At 43.5% G+C, this 19,893-nt stretch overlaps 2 protein-coding genes across 3 annotated transcripts in view; both read right to left on the bottom strand.

Annotated features, from left to right (window-relative positions):
* sh2b3 (SH2B adaptor protein 3) overlaps nt 1-13,400 on the bottom strand; it is a 36,583-nt gene extending 23,183 nt beyond the window's left edge. Inside the window, exons 1-2 of the mRNA XM_084467773.1 lie at nt 13,177-13,400; nt 194-1,450 (exon numbers count right to left, since the gene is read on the bottom strand). Of these exons, the coding sequence (XP_084323899.1) occupies nt 194-1,423 (1,230 nt within the window). The 5' untranslated portion in view covers nt 1,424-1,450; nt 13,177-13,400. The remainder of the gene's footprint in view (nt 1-193; nt 1,451-13,176) is intronic.
* Nucleotides 13,401-14,562: 1,162 nt separating this feature from the next.
* On the bottom strand, nt 14,563-18,195 carry LOC311343003 (sesquipedalian-1-like). Of its 2 annotated transcripts, XM_084467854.1 has the most exons (3): nt 18,110-18,195; nt 17,563-17,703; nt 14,563-17,141 (listed from the first exon to the last, which is right to left on the bottom strand). In XM_084467854.1, the coding sequence occupies exon 3, from the start codon at nt 17,116-17,118 to the stop codon at nt 16,243-16,245; it is 876 nt and encodes a 291-aa protein (XP_084323980.1). In that variant the 5' UTR covers nt 17,119-17,141; nt 17,563-17,703; nt 18,110-18,195; the 3' UTR covers nt 14,563-16,242. The 2 variants fall into 2 exon arrangements, with proteins under 2 accessions (XP_084323980.1, XP_084323981.1); XM_084467855.1 differs by having other exon boundaries at nt 17,563-18,146.
* Between the last annotated feature and the right edge of the window lie 1,698 nt (nt 18,196-19,893).

The following is a 19,893-nucleotide window of genomic DNA, read 5'->3' as shown; positions in this document are numbered from 1 at the left end:
CATCATAAGCAGCAGTTAGAAGTCAGGTGGAGGATCAAACTGGCAACTCTCAAGGTACCAGACAATGCCCAGTGTTTTTTGTGTGTCGCCATTAACCTTAAAGAATGAAAAAAAAAATGGTATCTAAACCTCGCTACTATGTGGTCACTTTGAGAATGTGGTCCATAATGTGTGAAACATAAAGGTCTCATACCTTCGGAGGATCATAAAGTTCCAGCTGGTACCGCTCCCCTCCACCTCCGTTTGTGTCCCTGGTCCTCCTGACCAGTAGGCGGCAGCGCTGCCAGAGAGGGGGAGCGTCCGAGATGTTGTCCTCCACCAGCAGGTACCTCAGTTGACCCTCCTTACAACAGCTGCTCACCTCCACGTGCCTCTGCCCCACGCTGCGTTTCCAACGGAAGCGATCAAAGAATTGAGCAGCACCTATCGACCTGCGCTGCGTGCTGCTGGGGGCCGTGGCTTCAGGGTTGGAGCCAGAGGAGGAGGAGGAGGAGGAGGAGGAGGTGACCGGAGAGGAGGCTAACAGAGGGGTCTCCTCCTCTGCCGCTGAAGACACTCCTCCCAACCTGTCGCCGTTCGCATGCGGACTGCCAGTGTCGCCGTTGGCGGAGTCGTGAGGGGACGAGCGGGGCTGTGGTGACGGGGGAAGGGGGCGGCTCTTGAAGAGTCCACTCACACTCTGTCGGATCTGCCGCACCGAGAAGTGTGTGACCTCGGCGTGCACGGGCCCAGAGCCCGTGGCGTCACAAGAGTACCGTTCAGTGGCCTGGCAGCGTGCCGTCCCAGAGATCGCCTCGCTGCTGTGGCTCCGGAGAAGCGGCGAGACCCCGCTGCCGCTGCGCATCGGACCCCAGAGTGCCCCCGGGCTCCCCGACACGGGGATGGGCGCCGAACAGCGCAGGGGCTGCTCCTGCTCCCGACTCGCGTGAGCCTCAGCCTTCGGCGAAAGAACGGAGAAGAATGAGGCGCCACCACTCAGCCGCCTTGCCTCCCGGTAGTCCAGGGCACCTGAGAAGTTAATGCTGTTGTTTGCCAGCCGGCAGCCAATCACGGCCTGCGGGGGGGAAGGGAAGGGCAGGCCCACCGGAGCGGAGGGGGAGCTGCTCTCGTTTGCGGCGGGGCACCCAGCGGTGGGGTGGAGGGCTGCTCCATCCTTGCCCACCTCGTAGCAAAAGTGCTGCTGGAAGAGATGGGTGAACTGCTTGGAGAAGTTCTCTGGTGTGATGGCGTCCTGCGGGGGCTGCTCTCTCGCGAAGCTGCCGTAGTGTCTGGCCAGCTCCCGAGCAGTGGCTATAGCATGCAGCTCGCAAAACTCCCTCCAGCCTCTAGGGGGTGCTGCCAGGCCCGGGCCTCCGCCTTCCCCTCCTCCTGGTGTGGTGGTGGTGGTGGTGGTGTTGGCTGGATGGACAGTGTTACCATTCATTGCAGTAACCAGACCGTCTGAGAATCACTGCGGACAGAGAGACAAGGTACAAGGAACAAAATTGAACATAACATTAGGTGAGAAAAGTATACATATGCATTCTCTGAGTGTCCCAGAACAGCAGTTACAATAGACATGATAGGATATGTAGCAGGGAAAAGTGAATTTTATGGAATATGTAATTCTTTCTATGCTTTATATTTCTATCTATGTGTAATGGAATAACTAGTGAATCAGTCAGACCTCACAAAAGCTGTGATAGCTTGTACACTGTAGTACTATATTGGTGGTATGCTGATGGTATTACTACTACCAGGCAACAGATACTGAATGCTCTGCTGCTGCAGATAATGTAAAAAGGAGAAGATTACAATATTCTATATCAGAGAATGCCTTGGAAGCTGGCTACCACCGTTACTAGTTAGGAAGAAAGCGCCTCCACTGTGAAGCTGCCATTGAATTTGGACCTGATTGAGGAAGTATGGTATGATTATTTCTCAATGGAGCACACTGCCTGCCTGTCCACCTGCACGCATCAAGTCCATGTGTTGAACATGTGACATGGCTGACATATGTACTGGCTCATAGTTTATTCCCCTCTGTTTTTAGCACCAAAAAAATCTATGTAGCATCTTTTTCATTTGAATTGTCTCGAATTGTTATGTAGCCTATCAGGACAAGTTGTCATTTCGATACTCCTTTACCACAAAATGCGACTGAAAGAGCCAACCGTTGGTTGTGTGTACACTATTGCTTACTAGCGATAGTAGTTTCATTTTTACAACAATCCACCACACATATCGCCTCACAAACCAGACCATATTGCTTTGCTCATTAGGTCTAGAAAGTCTGCCATGTGCAGTGTTAGTCGATGCAGGGGCGTTGTCAGTCAAACATACGTTCAAAGCCCTTCAAATCCCGAGGGCCGAATTTCCAAAGGAAACGCTGTTAGCGAACGTTACTACTATTTTTCATCACTTAAAAACATGTTTTGTGCAAATATAACTAATTTTCAAAGCACAATAAATGGTATAACATTAATTAAGTTATTGGAGAAATGTCAAACTGCATTACTCGCTGGGTTCGCTGATCGGCCAACTAAATTATGTTCTGAGTGTGTTGGGCTGATTCCAGACTAATGAGGCAGACTTTGTGGGAAAACCAGAGGTGATCTCTTAAGATTTAGGCTGGCTTGTGTGGGTACAACACAGAGCTATGGTCTAAAAATGTCAAGATCTGCACCTCAACACATCATTATCATTAGCATGTACTTCTTAAAGGCAGGAACATATAGATTAACTTCTAAAAAGGTGGAGGGGGAGTACCCTGTCTATCATATATATTTTTTAACATTCCAAAGCAGTTCCCTCATGTGCACAGAAAAACTTATGGACTCAAGCTATAGTTATGGGGGATTAGTGGAAGGACGGAAACATTCACAAAGACGAGTGAAAAAAAAGGCTGATGCAAGACCTGAGTTTATGGTGCATATGCAGAGGCTATGGTTGATTATAATGCTGCATCAGCAACAAAACCCTTGGAGGTTGTATTGAAGACCGCCTAAGATCTTTTGAATCCTAATCAACTGTTTTAAACAACAAAATATATTTAATACTTTGACAATGTTGACACAGTAAAATGTGTTTAAAAACAAAACATTGGGTGACAATATTGTCTAACTAGTTCATTTTTACACCACTGGTTCTACAGCATTTTATGAATTAAAATAATATGCCGAACAGAAAGTAAATAACACAAGATATTTTCAGTTTCTCTGACCCACATAGATGTGTTTTGTTGGCACCATAGCTTATTCAATAAGATCATCAACAGCCTAGAAGACTGTAAGATTCACTGCCTACCTACCGTCCTTCAACGACCAGATGAGAGAACGTTTCAGGGTGAAAGAGCTACGGCAAGGGTTACAGCCCAAGGTAAATATTATCGAGAAGGACAATGTGGGCCTACATACCATTGAGTGTTCCTCCAGTGCGGCAGAGAATGCTCTATGCTAACCAAGGGAAGTAGCAATGCATGTGTATGTTGGTGTGTGTGTTCGTCGTGTGTTTCCATGTCTGTGTGGGTTAGCGCGCATGGAGGGGTGTGTGGGGAGGGGGGTAAGAGGGGTTGCACTTGCTCACTGTGGTCCAACAGATCAGAGCAAACCAGCCCAATATTAACGGCGAGGTGTGTGTTGTGTGTATGTGTGTTTGGCCCAAACATGGAGCGAAATGTGTTTTTATCTCCTCACCAATCGCCCCTCTTCCCTCCTTGACGCAATGTTGTTCGCTGGTGGCGCCAGACAAAAAGAACATGTGGACGAGACTCGCGCCGTCACGGGACACATTTATTACACTCTCTAAATTATCGCCGGGCATATCAGGGGAAGACGCACGTCTTCTGAGGGTGGACTACTTGGCATGGTGAAAGGTTGCGTCACCACCACCGAGTTCCTGGATGAGTCGTGCACCACAACAAGCGAGGCCCTTCCTGTGTGCGGCTAAGGGCACGCTCAAAGCCTAAGCCCTCCCCCCCCCTGGCGCCCCCAACTGCTGGCCCCCCCCCCCCCCCCCCCCACTAGCCGGTTTCTATCTGCGTGGCCAGCCCAGCCATGACTCAGCACTGGATGGCCACATGCACAGACACACGCACATATGCATGCGTTGCGTGCAGACCCGAGACGACACTTCCTCTCTGCATCCCTTCGCGGGGGTGTGGGGGGTGTTCTGTGGTCTGCGTTCCCATGGTTTTTCCGTTTTCTTTTTTTATCATCTTCTTTTTTCTGTTTGATGTGTCTCAGATAGGGGCTCCCCAGATGTTGGTGGAGCCCGCCCTTCTGCCCTCACTGGGAGGGACGCTGCATGCCGGAGACAGAGGGGATGCACGTTTAGGCCGAGACACAAAGGCGGAGATCTGTTGACACGTGGTCATCTGACGTTGATTGTATAACTTTTGCTTTTTGATTTAGGCAGATTCATCAAGAGACAGCATTCCCTGCTCTTATCCCTTAGCAGTAATATATCCCTTCTTTCCTGCCTGTTTTCTGGAAGGTTTACATGGAAGAATGGATCCCTAGCTGAAACGTTTTTCTTGTGTTGGACAAACATTGTGTTGGACAAACGGTGTTTGTCCGACACACGCTATGTTGGACAAACGTTGTTTGTCCAACATAGAGAACACAAGAGCAGCGGTTGTTTCTTTGTCAAAACCATCCACAGTTAATGAGAGGGCAAAACATAAACTCTGGTGTATATCATTCTGTGCGTGTGCTTCTTGGAAACAGGAACAGCGATCTTCACACTATAGCTGTGCTGTGCCAAGGCACGCACTAGAGAAAAGGCCTTGGCCACATTCAAATTGCTGAGAAGTAGTTTCGGTGACCAATCGTATTCTTATGTTCTGGAACGTCCCGCCTGCTGCTTCGACTGTCTCAACTTCTGATGTATGGGCCGTGGTGGAAATTAGCCAACAAACAGGAAGCGGGTCGTTATCTGTGTATATCATATGCTAGCCCTGAATCTAGGCTTTATTTTAATGGGCAATAAATCTGATTCCTGAAGCAGCATGGCTAAAGAGGGCTGGAGGCTAAAGTAGTACTGCAGTGCTTTATAACTACTATAAAAGTGTGTCAACGATAACCTTTTATTTTTTTTTCAATCACAGTTCCCTTATATTCATCCCTATTGAATTTAATAACTTACTACAATATTTTATTTCAGCTTATTAAAATAAACTGAGCGTATAATGGGGCTATTATGTTTGCAAAACACCACTCCTGGCAACTATCTCACATAGAAACGTATTATCCTTTAGCCAGATAAAAACAACTGAAGGTCCTTTTAGTCCATCCAAACAGGAAACAACAGAAGAGCAGAAAAGCATGTTGATTTGACGTTACACATTGAAGGAGTACAATCCCTGCAGCACTCCATTCACCGCTCCAAGTCCCATTATCAACCAACGCCATCGGGAGTCAGGACTCAACGTGAGCTGTGTGTTTGAGGGTGCGGGTGCCTATCGCTCAACATCATGGGTTCACATCTGGCTCACAACCTGCAGTCTACCTGTTGCACCACTTTCCACAGAGCGCTATCTTACAATGGCATGACTTACCTGATGAGGCAGAGAACTAGAATAGCATGCCATTATATGGGGGTTCATACCAAAAAATACAACCATGCAACCATGACGACAAGCAGTCCACACCGACTCAGCTGTGCTCTGACCGAAGCCGTGGACTACCAAGGTAAGAGCTAGGGGTGTAACGATATGCGTATTCTAACCAAAATATTTCGGTATGGGTCTAACGGTTCGATGCACGTTTCATTTCGGTACGTACCGAGAAAAAAAAAATAATCTTTTTTTTTTTGAAATATGTTTTTATTGATTATCACACACACTGTTAGTGTCTTGTCTTGTCCTGTTGTTTGTGTTGAGGACCACAATGGAAATAAGTCCTGGACTTTATTGTGTTTTTATCCTCAATTGTATTTATATTGATGTCTTTTCATTTGTGTAAGGCATTTGTTTGATACAATTTAATAAATCAAATCAAAATCAAATTGTTTAATAAAATAATAAAAACTGCTGTACCGAAAAACATACCGAACCGTGACTTAAAAACCAAGGTACGTACCGAACCGTGACTTTAGTGTATCATTACACCCCTACAAAGAGCACATGAAGAGAAAGACACACCCTCTCACACACACACACACAAACACAAATGTATGGAGAACGATAACAGTACATACCCACACAGTCACTCACACACAGAAGCACACACACACACACACACACACACACACAAAAATGCAAATTCTGGATTGAGAATTATCAGTGGTGGTAGTGGAAGCACTGTTGCAGGGTGGACCTATTTATAACTCTGAGGTTGGTATCTGCTCTCACACACCACTCGCTGCTCCCTGCTATGCCCCACTGGGAAGGAAGATCTGTTTTAAAGGCTTTGAAGAGAGGTGGACATACACATAAAACCTATTCTCCATTATAAGGTCATCAGGTCCTGTACACATACCCCGATATAAATACTAAATACCATCAATGAGTACATACACAAATATGTGTGTGTGTGTGTGTGTGTGTGTGTGTGTGTGTGTGTGTGTGTGTGTGTGTGTGTGTGTAACAAAGAGAGAGAGACAAATAGCATGTGCATGTCAGATCTGTATTTGTGTGTCTGTTGCTGAAAAAACTTGAGTAAAAGCATTACTCAAATGCTTTTTGCAAGCAAAATGCTTTTTGAGAACTGGGAAAGGCCTTAACACGGGTGATGAAGTTAAATGATTATCTCTGACAGCCCATAGCCCACATCCTCCTGCCATTTATGCAGCGCTGACCTCGTTACCAACTTCAGTCCGGATCAAATCTGTTGCTCTCAAATCAATTAGTCTGCACGCTATTGAGACTCTTAGCGACAGCACAGAGCCATGAGTCGACTTTCCAGGAAGAAGAAAAAAAAGGACTGAAAATCACGAGTTGTCTGTGTTACAACCGTCAACCCGTTCTTCGAATCACTTGGCTTGGCTTCCTTTTCGAAAGTGAGGGTGAGACATATAATGAGCAAGCAAGGTGAGAGGTGACAGAGAGAGAGAGAGAGAGAGAGAGAGAGAGAGAGAGAGAGAGAGAGAGAGAGAGAGAGAGAGAGAGAGAGAGAGAGAGAGAGAGAGAGAGAGAGAGAAACGGAAGTGAGGGAGGAAGTGAGAAAACAGTGATAGAGAAAAGGGAGAGTGTCCAGGTGGTCGGCTTGAGGGCCAAGAGCTCTGGGGGCCAACCTGAGACAACAAGAGTTAAGCTGGCCTGAGCCCCACACTGTCCTGAAAGGGCTGCAAGGACAGGGACAGGAAGCCCTGCCCTGCAAGCGTCACTACCCAAACACACACACAAACACACATACACAAAAATCGCCTCCAGAACGTATACACGCACACATTAGCAACTAAGCAAGTGAATGTTCAACCGAGATGCATGTAAGCTGCACATACCCTACCATACCATTCCCTAATATTATTATTATTATTATTATTACACGGCTCTTCTCAATGCTGTGGAACGCTCCGTTCACTTGCATGGGTCTTCCCGACTTCCGGTGGTGAATTATTTTTCAATAATGACCATTGCTAAGCATATAATGACCGGAAAATCTATTTTTTCACATCTTTCGTATCACTCCACAAGTAGTCCGGTAACTTGTCAACCCCAGCGTATTCGGTTGCTAAGCGACGTCAACGTCTTTGGCAGACTATTTCTCTGCTGATCAACACTACGAATGGTAATAACAAATAAATTGTAAAAAGTAATTTTTTTGTTTTGGCAAGTAGTCGTGTAATAAGAGGGATAATGTATAGAACTTCGCCGGTCATTATCGAAAATAAGCCCCTTCAGGGTAAACCCCTTGTCCGGTTTGCCCTGTTGGGGCTATTTTTCCCGATAATGACCGGCATTCTATACATTATCCCTTACTTATTCACGCAGTTAATTGAATATATTCGACAGGCTAATCTTTACGCAATATCAATATCCAACCACAATATCATATAAACTCAAATACATTAACTAAATTGTGTCATTGATGTTAATGACATTGAAAAACGTCATTAACAAATAGATCACCGAAAATGGATGATGAAATTCTAATATTTAAAAATTCATCGTGTTGCACAAGGATTGGCCGGCAATGCATGAGGGAGTATACTACGACAGAGAATTTTGTAAATAATATTAAATATCATCAAATTATTTAGACAGTACCAGCACAACCCAAACGTTTTTAAAAACTGATCAATTATGGGCGGAATCGCTAGAAGAAGCACCCGTATGGCAAGGGTCACATGCTGACATGCTCAGAGTCGGAGGCATGGGAAGTGGCGAAGGAGTGCTCCAGTGAAAAAAAAACAGAGCGGCCTCCATAATTGAGGAACACATTTTGAAGGAGGAAGTGTTACTGAAACACAAGATAACCTCAGCCTTACTTCCCAGAGTTAGAGGCAAGCATCAGCTGATCTGGGGAGAGTGAGTGAGTGAGTGAGTGAGTGAGTGAGTGAGTGAGTGAGTGAGTGAGTGAGAGAAACACTATAGAAATTAATTGAAAACAGTGCTTCTCTCTCAACGAGGAGGATCAACCTAGATGTAATGGGGCATTATTGAATAACATAACTATGGTTGTGACTTCCGTAGAGTGCACTAAGGTCATGGGCCCATTCTTCTAATAAGCAGCAATTGTAATTTTTATATACAATATTAAAATGGGATTTAATAACATGAGCTCACCCTTTCCTCCACCCCAGTCTCTTGGTGGCCTTACAGTCCAACCAGGCCCAAAGTTTGTGCATCACCTATCCACAAGTCAATGGCTTAAATACATAGGTCTACGTATGTCAGCAAAATACCACATTGGGCAACATTGGGCCTTTGTTTGCCTCGACTTTTCCAAAACAATGCTAGCTCAAACCCCAACACAATGCCGCCATTCTTAAGGCCTACAGAGACAAGTCCCCGGCCACTCTGGCCATTTCCTGTGGTCTGGGAATGAAGGAGCGCATTGGGGAAAGAAAGAGGCTGTGCTAAAAGGCCTAGGACTGAGGGAGAAAACAGAGAATTGTGGCAGGGAACAACCAAGTGTAGCTTATTGAAAGGGGGATGCGGAACGTTGAGAAAGTAAAGGAAATGTGACTTTTTGAATAGAGAACTGTATCTGAGGCCATGCACGTGTGTGTGTGCGTGTGTGCATGTGTGTGTGCGTGTGCGTGTTGGTATTGAACGGAAAGGTTAGAAGTCTTCCACAACAAGGTAATACGTCAACATTGATATTTAAACCACACCAGGCACACTCTGTATTCACACTTGTTTAAAGTGAGAGGAAGGTGATACTTCCTGTATAAACTGGTTACATTCCAGAGGAAAAAAAAGGGTTTGTACAACACTTCCAGCTGTCAAGCAATGACAAATACACAATATCTGTGCATAGTCGCTCAGCCTCTCATTAGCTGAACAGACCCTGGCAAGTCGAGTGAAAAACAAGTACAGGGCAAACAGACATAATGACAGAGAAAGATACGAGTATGACGGGCTGAGAAGTGAAGAAAAAAACAAGAAGAGAAGAGAGGAGGGAATAGGAGAGTACCACTCTTCACCTTTTCCCTCCCCAGTAGAGTAGAGCAGAGTTGAGTATAGTAGAGTAGAGAAGGAAAGAGGATAGGAAAGGAGGAGGGTAGAGAGGAGAGGAGAGAAGAGAGGAGAGGGGAGAGTAAGGGAGGGGAGAAAGGAAAAAGGAGATAGCTGGGAGGACACAGGCCCCAAAAACATTAACATGTTCAGTCTACATCCATCATTAGCCACTAGGCCTACTGAGTTAATATTGTTTAACATCCATAATTCTGCAAAGACTTTCTGAATGAGTCATTAACACTTTCATGCGTAACGACTTCACTTACCTCAACACACGCACACACACACACACACACACACATGCGCACACTCACACAAACACTTCTCTTACTTGTCATGCATTGGATACAGTTAAATTTGAGTAATTGTCATGTATTGGATACAGATGAAATTTGAGTCATTGTCAAGTATTGCATACAGATTAAATATGAGTCATACGTTTGTGTTTAAGTATGTGTGTGTGTGTCTGTGTCTATCATTTTATCTCACAAGCGCACACAAATAGTGTGAACAAATGACCTCCCAGGTCCCTCCTCCTAATTCTAGACCAGAATCCTCTCCTACTGCCTATTTTTATCCATCTCCCGCACCCTCTCTTTCCTTTCCTCCCTTCTCTCCCTCTCTTCTTGTCTTTGGCCCCAGGGGCCTCTCGGGATCAAGTCCCTTCCTGGCGGTCTCATCAGTGGAATTCCTAGAAACCGGGGGCGAGCGGAAGTGCAAGCATGAGATTAACATCTCGTTCGGAGGCACAGAGCCATGCGTGACAGTCTGATCTGCTGCTGATAGCTACGGCTGAAGACCTGCCCGAAAACAAACCTATATTACACTCTGTGGCCTGTGGCAGAGTATGTACAGTACGTAGCCAATAGGCTCTTTAACAGTTTACAAACAATGGTGACGTATGTAGTGTGCGTGCGCAATGAGGCAACGACTGTGTGGCATAGTGTCGTGGTTTGTGTGCAAAGTACCCAGCATAGATCAGGAATTCTACCTGAACAAATTGACTCTGAACTTTCAGATTCGTGCACAGTTAGTGAGTAGTTAGAAGACAAAAGCCACTGGCAAAGTCGACAGATATATTCACAGATTTGCTGGAGAAACCTAGTGTGTAGACCAGATAGACATTACAACCACACAATTCACTGGCTCTTCTATGTCCCATTAACAGTCAAGTTTCCGTACTGGCGGTGTCCAGTGACAATTATGAATTGGAAAGCATGATTTTCCTTGATCTACTTTGTTGATCACTTCTATTTGACTCTGAAAATAAATGTTAAACGGAACTAGGCTTTGTTAACGGGACATGGACAGAGCAATGCTTACGACAACGCCATCTGCGGTCACGTACAGAACATCAAAAGATATTTCCTAAACTCAGTTTTCTGTCTTGAAATCCTCCCCAGCCAAGGACAATTGTCGACAAGAGGCTAAAAGGCTTTTGGGGTGTCATATGAACATCTAATAGGCCTGAAGCCATAGACGTTGCCGGTGGCTCTGAAATGTTCGTGGTCCTGACGGAATTCCGTAGAACGAAATGTCAGCTGGTAGGATATCAATTCTAACAACCAGACACAGAACAACCAGTCATTTTGATTCTGCCAACTGTTTTAATTAAATATATATAGTCTGATAATCATCTGAATGAATGGGGCACAACGTCACTTCAGTTGGTCAAATGCATGCACATATTTTTAATGACATAAACTGTAAAAGAGTCTATACAAACACACAGACCGATAAGGCCTGTTGTACAATAATCAAATTTAAAAACTAGCCTAGCCTACGCCTATGGCTGAAATGCTGTCTCAAAGACGTCCGGAAATATGGTATTGAAGAGTGGCTGGGAAGTCCAGAAATACATAATGAATACTTTTTTGCAATTTATGCTATTTGTTAATTAGTCAAATGGATAGCATATCTGTGTAAATTCATGGACTAATTCTGCTAATGGAAAAAACATTGCAAACTCATAATTTACAGTATCTATAGCATGCAGAGTAAGAGAGAAGTGAAGCTAGAACTAAAATATTCCAACGCTCCAAAAAAAAGGAAGCAACAAAGACATCTGAATGACAAAACTTGTCATCATTGTTCACAAACAAAGGCATAAGATATAGTCAATAATCTAGAGTGTGCAGTGTGTGTAGCGTGTAGTGTATGCATGCGTGCGTGTGTGCGTGTGTCTGTGGTGTATTTTAAATCAATCTCCAATCTCATAACATGACTTTCTGGGTGTTGTGTCAAAGAGCTGAGACATATTCATTATGGTCTGGAGCGGTATAGAGTGATCGGATGGCTAAAGTGTTTACAGGAATATGCACTACATTTGCCATAAACTGCATTGTCTCTTTTTGCAAAGAGCTACTTTGACTCAAGATTGTTAGGTTAATGGGTTTTGGATCGAGTCAGTTTGAGACAGTGGTCGTTTAAAGAACAATAAAGCTTAGTTTAACTATTTGGTTACCTATCCTTCCATAGTATTTTTTATTTGCAATTCTAACTCTGACTTGCTTATTATGAACGGGTGCATCAGCATTGAAATTACACTGGCTGTTACACTGACCGATAAACTCATTGGATGTCCGTTAAAAACATCTAATCTTCGACCCCATAGGAAAGGAATACTAAACAAAGTAATGCAAACTGGTTTAGCTGCTGTTATCCACACGTAGGACTACACACACACACACACACACACACACACACGCACACACGCACACACACACGCACGCACGCACGCACGCGCGCGCGCACAAAACCACATGTATTCATCATTAGGCGCATATGGATGGAAAGGGAGCTTGTGTGGGTGCTTTGGTAGAACTATAACCGCACATGTAGACCTAGTAGCTTACTATTTTACCCGAAATGTGGATTTGCATGACGATTGAGTGCTTTCGTGTATTATCATCCAATCGTACTATTACGGGACACGGACACTCGCATGATGGCGCACACTCGTCCCATGTTTATTTTACTACAAATTCACATTGAACCTGAAAAGTCTTTCTCACTAAAAATGGACGAAACATTTACTCATAATTTTCAATGCAAACCATCTATTTGACTGTACATACATTAGTGTATTATCCACAAACAATCGCACATAGTAGCCATAGCCAAGCATAAGCAATTACATTATTATTTAGCTAATCTCCCTAAAACCCGTTATGACCAGTAGACTTAAAAGGCAGCACATAAATAATGAACACAAGCTCACCTAAGCAAGCATTACTGTGTAATAACAATTGAAAATCACTCAGGGGGTACAGGCCAGTACGTTTTATACGAGAATAGGCCTACAATATACGGCCGAAAGTCTAACAATACCGTCTATAAAGTAAGGAGCCCTTTAAACGCCACCACCATCACACAAACATTGAGATAATTCGACGAATAATCTGGTCAGTAAATATATGTCTGCTTTAAAACTGTACACAAATGATGTTTGTCCCGTTGGGATGCATAAGGTTCAGAGGCGTTTTTGAGCGTCCCGGGCGGCGTGTAGATGTAACTTGGAAACAACATGGGCACTTTGTGACAGAGGGGTTTTCTATTGACAACATACTCACGTTCTCCGTTATCTTGGACAGGCACCCACCACTGCACGACGACAAACCAGAAAGTTGGACTTCGCATAACGGAAATGCGTTGCGAAGCATTTAAAGTACTTCAAACAGACGTCGTCGTCGGTGAAGAAGACAAACACATGGAATAGAAATGGTACTTGCATGCTACATCTTCTGCTAGCGCCTCTATCGCATTGAATGCATGCAGTAGATCCCTCTTCACCAAAACTTTCAGGAAGGAAACTTATGCGCGGAAAGAAAAGTGGCGACTCGTCAAAATGTGCCGCGAGGTCCGCGCGCTCCTCGATGGTTCAATAGCGTCACATGGCTACCAAAGTAAAAGTCCAGCACGCCAAGTACCGGTAACATACACGGGAGCTGACGTTCATTTGTGCAATTGTAACGTAAAACTTTTCTGGACTATATTTAACCTTTCCATTAGATACGAAATATATTTTATTGTTTAATAATTGGTCATTTTATTATATACGATTAGGTAGTTATTTAATTACACTTCCACCGACACTCGCTTTTACCACGTCACATGTTGTCTCTTCAAAAATGTTTCGTCGTTCATCAGTGGCTTTTTGAGGTATTCGATGCAGTGCTTTTATTTTGTATATAATGGTAGTAGTATAGCGGTAGTGGCTGTGTTAATAGTGTTGTCTTGACTAACTAATATTGTTTCCCATATTCCCAATAAATCCACCATAAAATCTGTGAACAATGACGACAAAACGAGAAAGATGCTAGTCAATATAACTTATGTTGACAACCGGAGGAAGTATTTTAGTTATTTTAAGCAAACCAAAGTGAAAGCTGTGGGGAGATTCTTTATAATTTTCTGATTTACATCGTAGATCCATTCGCATGGCGGTAGATATTAATTGTTACAATAAATACAGTAATAAACAGTCAAATAAAGTAATAAAAAGTATGGCACCGTAAAAACTATCGACATTTACAGTTAATTTAGTACACCTCATTTCAATTATGTAGATAGATACAAAGAAACTAAAATTGAATATCTTTTAAAGTATAATTTGTGTCCAGGAAGGACATGATATTGAACGATCAATAGCATGTACATTTATTTTAAAAATATAAAATAAACGTCTGAAGACCAATATGTTAATGCCCATACAACCTATAAGCTCTAAAGTTGATTACGTGAGACACCTGGTGGTCATTGTTTAAAATAGCACCAAATATTGTGGTTGTAAAATATTTTCTCGGGTTTTCTACCAGAATCCCCGATCTATCCTTCTAAGATTTTTTCATTTGGCCATTCTACGATACAGACGTATGACTGAAGCCAATTATTAAGCAAGTAAATTATCAAACTTAGACAATGATCTTAATTGTTCTTTATTGATCTGCTTACATCATTAACATAGTCAGATTAGTTTATTAAATTGCCCTGCATATTTTTTGGTACAATTATTGAAAACATGTTTTTATGTAGAAGACTTATGATTAATTAAACTATTTATTAAGTCACATCCACTCAAAATATCCCTCAAATCTGTAAATGACATTTCAACAAAGTTACTTTTGAGACATTCACCAATCCACCAACATTTACATTCAAACTGAAATCCAACAGTATCAAGAAACCTTGTATTGGATTCTTAAAATCTGTTCATTAGGCTAACAGTAAAAACACATTTTATTTCTCATTTAACTTCTCTTTCCAATAATAAACACTGATAGCTTTGTGCACTTAAGCAGGCTGAAAATACTCAGCTATTGTCGCAAATCAATTGCGGATTGGGAGACTTGGATAATCAACAACATATAAATCAAACAGTAGAAAAAGAAAAGACACACACACACACACACACACACACACACACACACACACACACACACACACACACACACACACACACACACACACACACACACACACACACACACACACACACACACACACACACACACAAGCCTGAAAACAAGTGTTGGGGGGTGGGGGGATGTTCAAATATAAGGCATATGTTTGAAAAAAAAAAGATTAAACTCTTATGTGATTGATTATAATGAAACAATGGTCGTTTTACATGATTTCCCATTTTCAGGTAAATGCTATGTTAATAGACATTGAATACAATGACAGCAAACAATCCAATGTGTGTTGAAGGAACCACATTCTCTTAACACCCACAGGCCATTTACCAGAACAAATGCAGTAGTGTTTCTACAAAACAAACATACAAACATACACTAAAATGAGCATACGCGTTAAGAAATGACACCATAAACCATCACTGCCTTGGAAGAATGGAAACAAACAGCAGTTAAGTGACAAATGTTGATGACACAGCATCATGTAGCTGCTGGCAAACAAGAGCTAAAAATACCAGGAAAGCGGGGCTCTTAGCAAGGCGTGTAGCTGGCACTGGGGTCCCTAGTGTCGGCGGAGTTGTTACGCTCTCTGACTGTAAGCACCAATAGCCTCCAGGCTGAAGCTAACCCTGATAGGGAGGTTAGCCAAGGGCCATTTCACCCCCGGTGTTGGGAGAGGATTGTAGGGGGAAGAGTCCAAGAGCATCATCATTGCCATCTCACACACAAGACGAAACAAAACGATTGCTGTTGTAGTAGAACTCTGTCTATCAATAATATAAAAGAGCACGGAATAATACAAAATACAAAATGTTATCTTCTTTGGCCCTGTGATTGGGTTGAATAAGACCACGTGATGTCGGAAATGTGTGTTTCTAGAGGTCAAAGAGGTCACAATAAAAAAAGTCCTCATCCGTACCAAAAGATCATTGACATTTTAGTTAAGATGCCTAACATTTTACCATCTCGTATCAACCTGTTTACTTGGCACAGCTGTTAAAGTGAAAAGTTTTTGTTCTCCTTATTTGGTCGGGTATACACAACTCAATTTGTTCCTCTGTGCCAGACAAAGGAAAACCCTTCCTATCATTTTATCTTATTTCTCTGATTGAGTTTGTTTGATTTACATTATGTATGTATGTGAGGAACATCAGAGTAGAATGTTTTGGAAGGAATGACATGAAAAAGTAATGTAAAGAAGTGTTTTTTTTGTTTGTTTTCCAATCATTGGCTCTGTAGCCACTCTCCTCTGAGCAGCTCCACCTCCTGGCCGTACCACTCATGGAGCTTTGAGAAGCAAACGGTCCCGGGCGACACCGGGCTCTCGAGGGATGCTCCTCTCCTCCTGGGTGGCACCGGGGGAGGCCGGGTCCCATCAGCCCCGTTCCCAGAGCCCGGAAAACCATTCCAGGGCACACAGGAGGAGGCCCCGTCCCCGAAGCCATTAGTCAGTGCAGCAGACGGCTTGCTCCACGCCACTCCATTCTCTCTGGAGGGCCCTAAGGGGAGATGGGTTTCTTCCTGGACACTCCTCTGGCTGGAGAACACCGCTGTCGAGAGAGCTCCACCGGACGAGGAGGATGAAGATGTGGAGGAGGCAGAGGATGCTCCAGATCTGGAGCGGGCCAATGGGTTTCGCCTGGCGGATTTGGATTTTACCAGCGCCCCCCCGGGAGCGACCGCAACCAAATCACCTCTGCCGGCCTCCTGGATCTCCTCCAGCTGCCTCTCCAGCTCCTTCACCACCAGTCTCATGTAGTCAAAACTGGCCCGGGACAGCGCCTTCACCCACGACTCCATGGCCGCTTGGTTTTCGGCTGCCATTTTGTAGACACGGGCTTTGGCGCAGTCAAACTTGATGGCGAAGGCGAACTCCTCGGCCGATTCGCACAGCTCGACGGTGCATCCTTCCAGAACGATGACCCCGATGGGCTCCCGGCTCTCCCGCTCCTCAAAGTAGAAGAGCATGTTGCCCTTCAGGATGAACCAGCGGCGGTGGTAGGCTGTGTTCCTCTCCCCCTTCTTGACCAGGAAGCCAGTCTTGTCAGGCGGGGATTCACAAGTAGCATAGTGCGCTACACTGCGTTCGTTCAACTTCATTCCGTCTCCGAGGATTTTTCAATCTAGATTTGATGTAAAGAATACGTAGGTTTAACGTATTGACCACGTATTTCTAAGTATTGCACTTATGGGTATGGAAGTATTGATCTAATAAGTGATTAGTATATTCACTGGGTCTATATATCAAGGTCAAGATGCCCCCCTACAGCCAAGAACATTGCTTTAGTTATAATATTGGGAATTTGTAATGAAAGTATGTGAATAAATGGCAAACAAAACATTGCGTTGTTAGTGAATATATGAAGTGTAAAACTAATCTAAGAATCTAGAAAAACTCATTAATTAATGGGATCAAGCAACATGTGATAAACTCAATAATCCTATACGCTTACAAAGCATACAAAGACGCTATTCACCACAGAAAAGGCATAGGCTTACACAAATGGCTTTGTAATACAAATGTTACATTTTAAATACACTTACGTCTTTATCTCATTGGCACGTACTTCTCTCTCGAGGGGCTATTTGGAATTCTATCGGCGTATTACAAGTCAACATCTCGCATCTCTGCTTTCTGTTTCTTCTCAACAGTCTTTTGTTTACAACTCCGATGCATCGAGATCACTGCAGACAACACCTTTTATTGGTACGCACATCCGCATTTCGTTTGAAGTCACAGAACGCAGAGTTGCAAGTTTCCCAGTAGTTAAATGCATGCTAATCCAGGAATGATTCAACGTCATTGGTCACAAGCTTTTGACACATCAGCTCTAATACGGCCGCAAATAAAACATGATACTTCTTCACTGTCTGGAAATATTTCAGGGTTTCAAGTCAGAATCCTGTGTGATTGTGTTTATTATTGGCTAGCTTGTGATGGCTACATGTTGAGGCATTTTTTTTTTTATAACGATTCACTGTCAGCATTTTTAGGGAACTTCACTACAAACAACTGTGTTACTTTTTAACGTGACATAGATGTACACATACATAATCATGCAGCACCCGTTATATAATCGGCGTTTTGTACCTAAAGCAGCGGCCGTCTCCTCTGTCTCTGTCAGATATTTTCATCAGGGTTTATCCTCCTTTTCCCTTCATCATGTTCCTGCCACGTGACCACGCTCACCAGGCTGCTAGTGCGCACTCCCGTAGACGCGGCACATGGCAGTGTACGCGCTCAGTTTAAAAGGCTACTAGGCTATTTATCTTAAAATAATTAAAGTAGTAACTAACTACATACGGCATGATTGATAATTAGCTAGTTGTCATGCTGCATGATGACATAATACAATAGGCCGTGATATTATATAATATGGGTGCTGCTCCAGGAACATGGATGTCCTACTGCTGGAATCAGTTCAAGTATTTATAAATGTTGTCCTGGTTACTGTCTTGATATCATCAATCAGATTTATTTAAAGGAACATTTGGAAATTAAAGTACTTAAACATCCTCAACACTAGCCTATAGTATAGGCTAACTTTCCTAAAGAATGAGGAGTTCATACTGGGTTTCCCTCAATAAAAACAACAACAAACACTGCATTTTTCAAAACTCCAGCAGGAGTCAAACTATCATACCGACACAGACACAAGTTTTAAGTGCAAAGTGTGTACATCTCACAATTTATTTTCCATATCCAACAGTTGATCACGTTTGTGGATACACACAATAACACACATCAGTGATATCTGCTTGACCTTTCATACCTTCTGAATTGGTCCAGGATTGGTCGGTCAAGGTGTCTTTTAGTGAGTGTTGGCGAAGGGTCAGTTTGGATGTTCTTCTCCATTGGATGTTTCGCCCCTGTCGACCATTGTTTGTATCCAGACACTCGTAATTAAACATGACTGTCGATTCTAAAGGCCTAGGTAGGCCTATACCTTGTTAGTCAAACTTTTGTTCTAAATATCACCAAGACACACAGAAAAAACATCTGTTTACGAATTGTGTGAAACAGCGACTGTCAAACTAGATGCCTTAATTGGGTTTGGATTTGGTTTCTAAGCCAATAAAAAAATAGATATCAGTAAAACACCTAATTTCAACGACATTATTCTTGCGACACAGTTGTGGAAAGGACAAGTATTCATAACGATCAACATTTCCTAAGCACGGCTGTTTAAGTGAACGATGTTCAATGTGGACCCCGTCAACACAGCTCACCTTATTGGTTGGTCCATAGTTTGCTCCCTCCCGCAATATGATAATTGCTTATCTATTGTGTTCTATTGTGTGTCTAGCCGTACTCGCGATTGTTTGTGCCCTGACCCAGGAAGTGATTAAAATTAATCGGATTAGCGGCAGGAATAAAGGTAACCTTATTCTAATCATAATTGGAAATAGATTGGGGGGGGGGGGGGGGGGGGGGGGGGGGGGGGGGGGGGGGGGGGGGGGGGCGGCGGACGTGGTTATCATCGGTTATGTATAAAATTTGGGCACCCTGTCCGACTGTCTTCTCCAGGGAGATGCATAGAAAATAAACACAGTGATGGGAGGACAACGTGAATGAGTCAGTCATGCGGTCATTCATAGTCATGCCCCCCCCCCCCCCCCCCCACCCCACCCCCCCCCCCCCCCCCCCGCTTTCCTAAAGCACAACTAGGTATTTTGGTTTACGCCAGTTCAACCCCCTCCACAAGACTTATCTCAAAATATTGAATACAATGATGATAACCTCTTTCAATATATTTCTGTTTATGCCCTGCAATAAAAATCATGTACCTCATGATAAATCTGATTGCCCTAACCCCCCCCCCCCCCATTTAACACGTTATCAAAAATATTATCTATTTAAATGTTAAAGTCTCC

The sequence above is a fragment of the Micromesistius poutassou genome, assembly GCF_964030765.1.
Source record: "Micromesistius poutassou genome assembly, chromosome: 5".
Taxonomy (NCBI): Eukaryota; Metazoa; Chordata; class Actinopteri; order Gadiformes; family Gadidae; genus Micromesistius; species Micromesistius poutassou.
The sequence above is the reverse complement of the archived record's forward strand: the minus strand, read 5'-3'. Positions and strand labels throughout refer to the sequence as shown.

Excerpts from the sequence above, each read along its gene's own strand:
- LOC311343003 (XM_084467854.1), bottom strand. The coding sequence starts at position 17,118 with ATGAAGTTGAACGAACGCAGTGTAGCGCACTATGCTACTTGTGAATCC.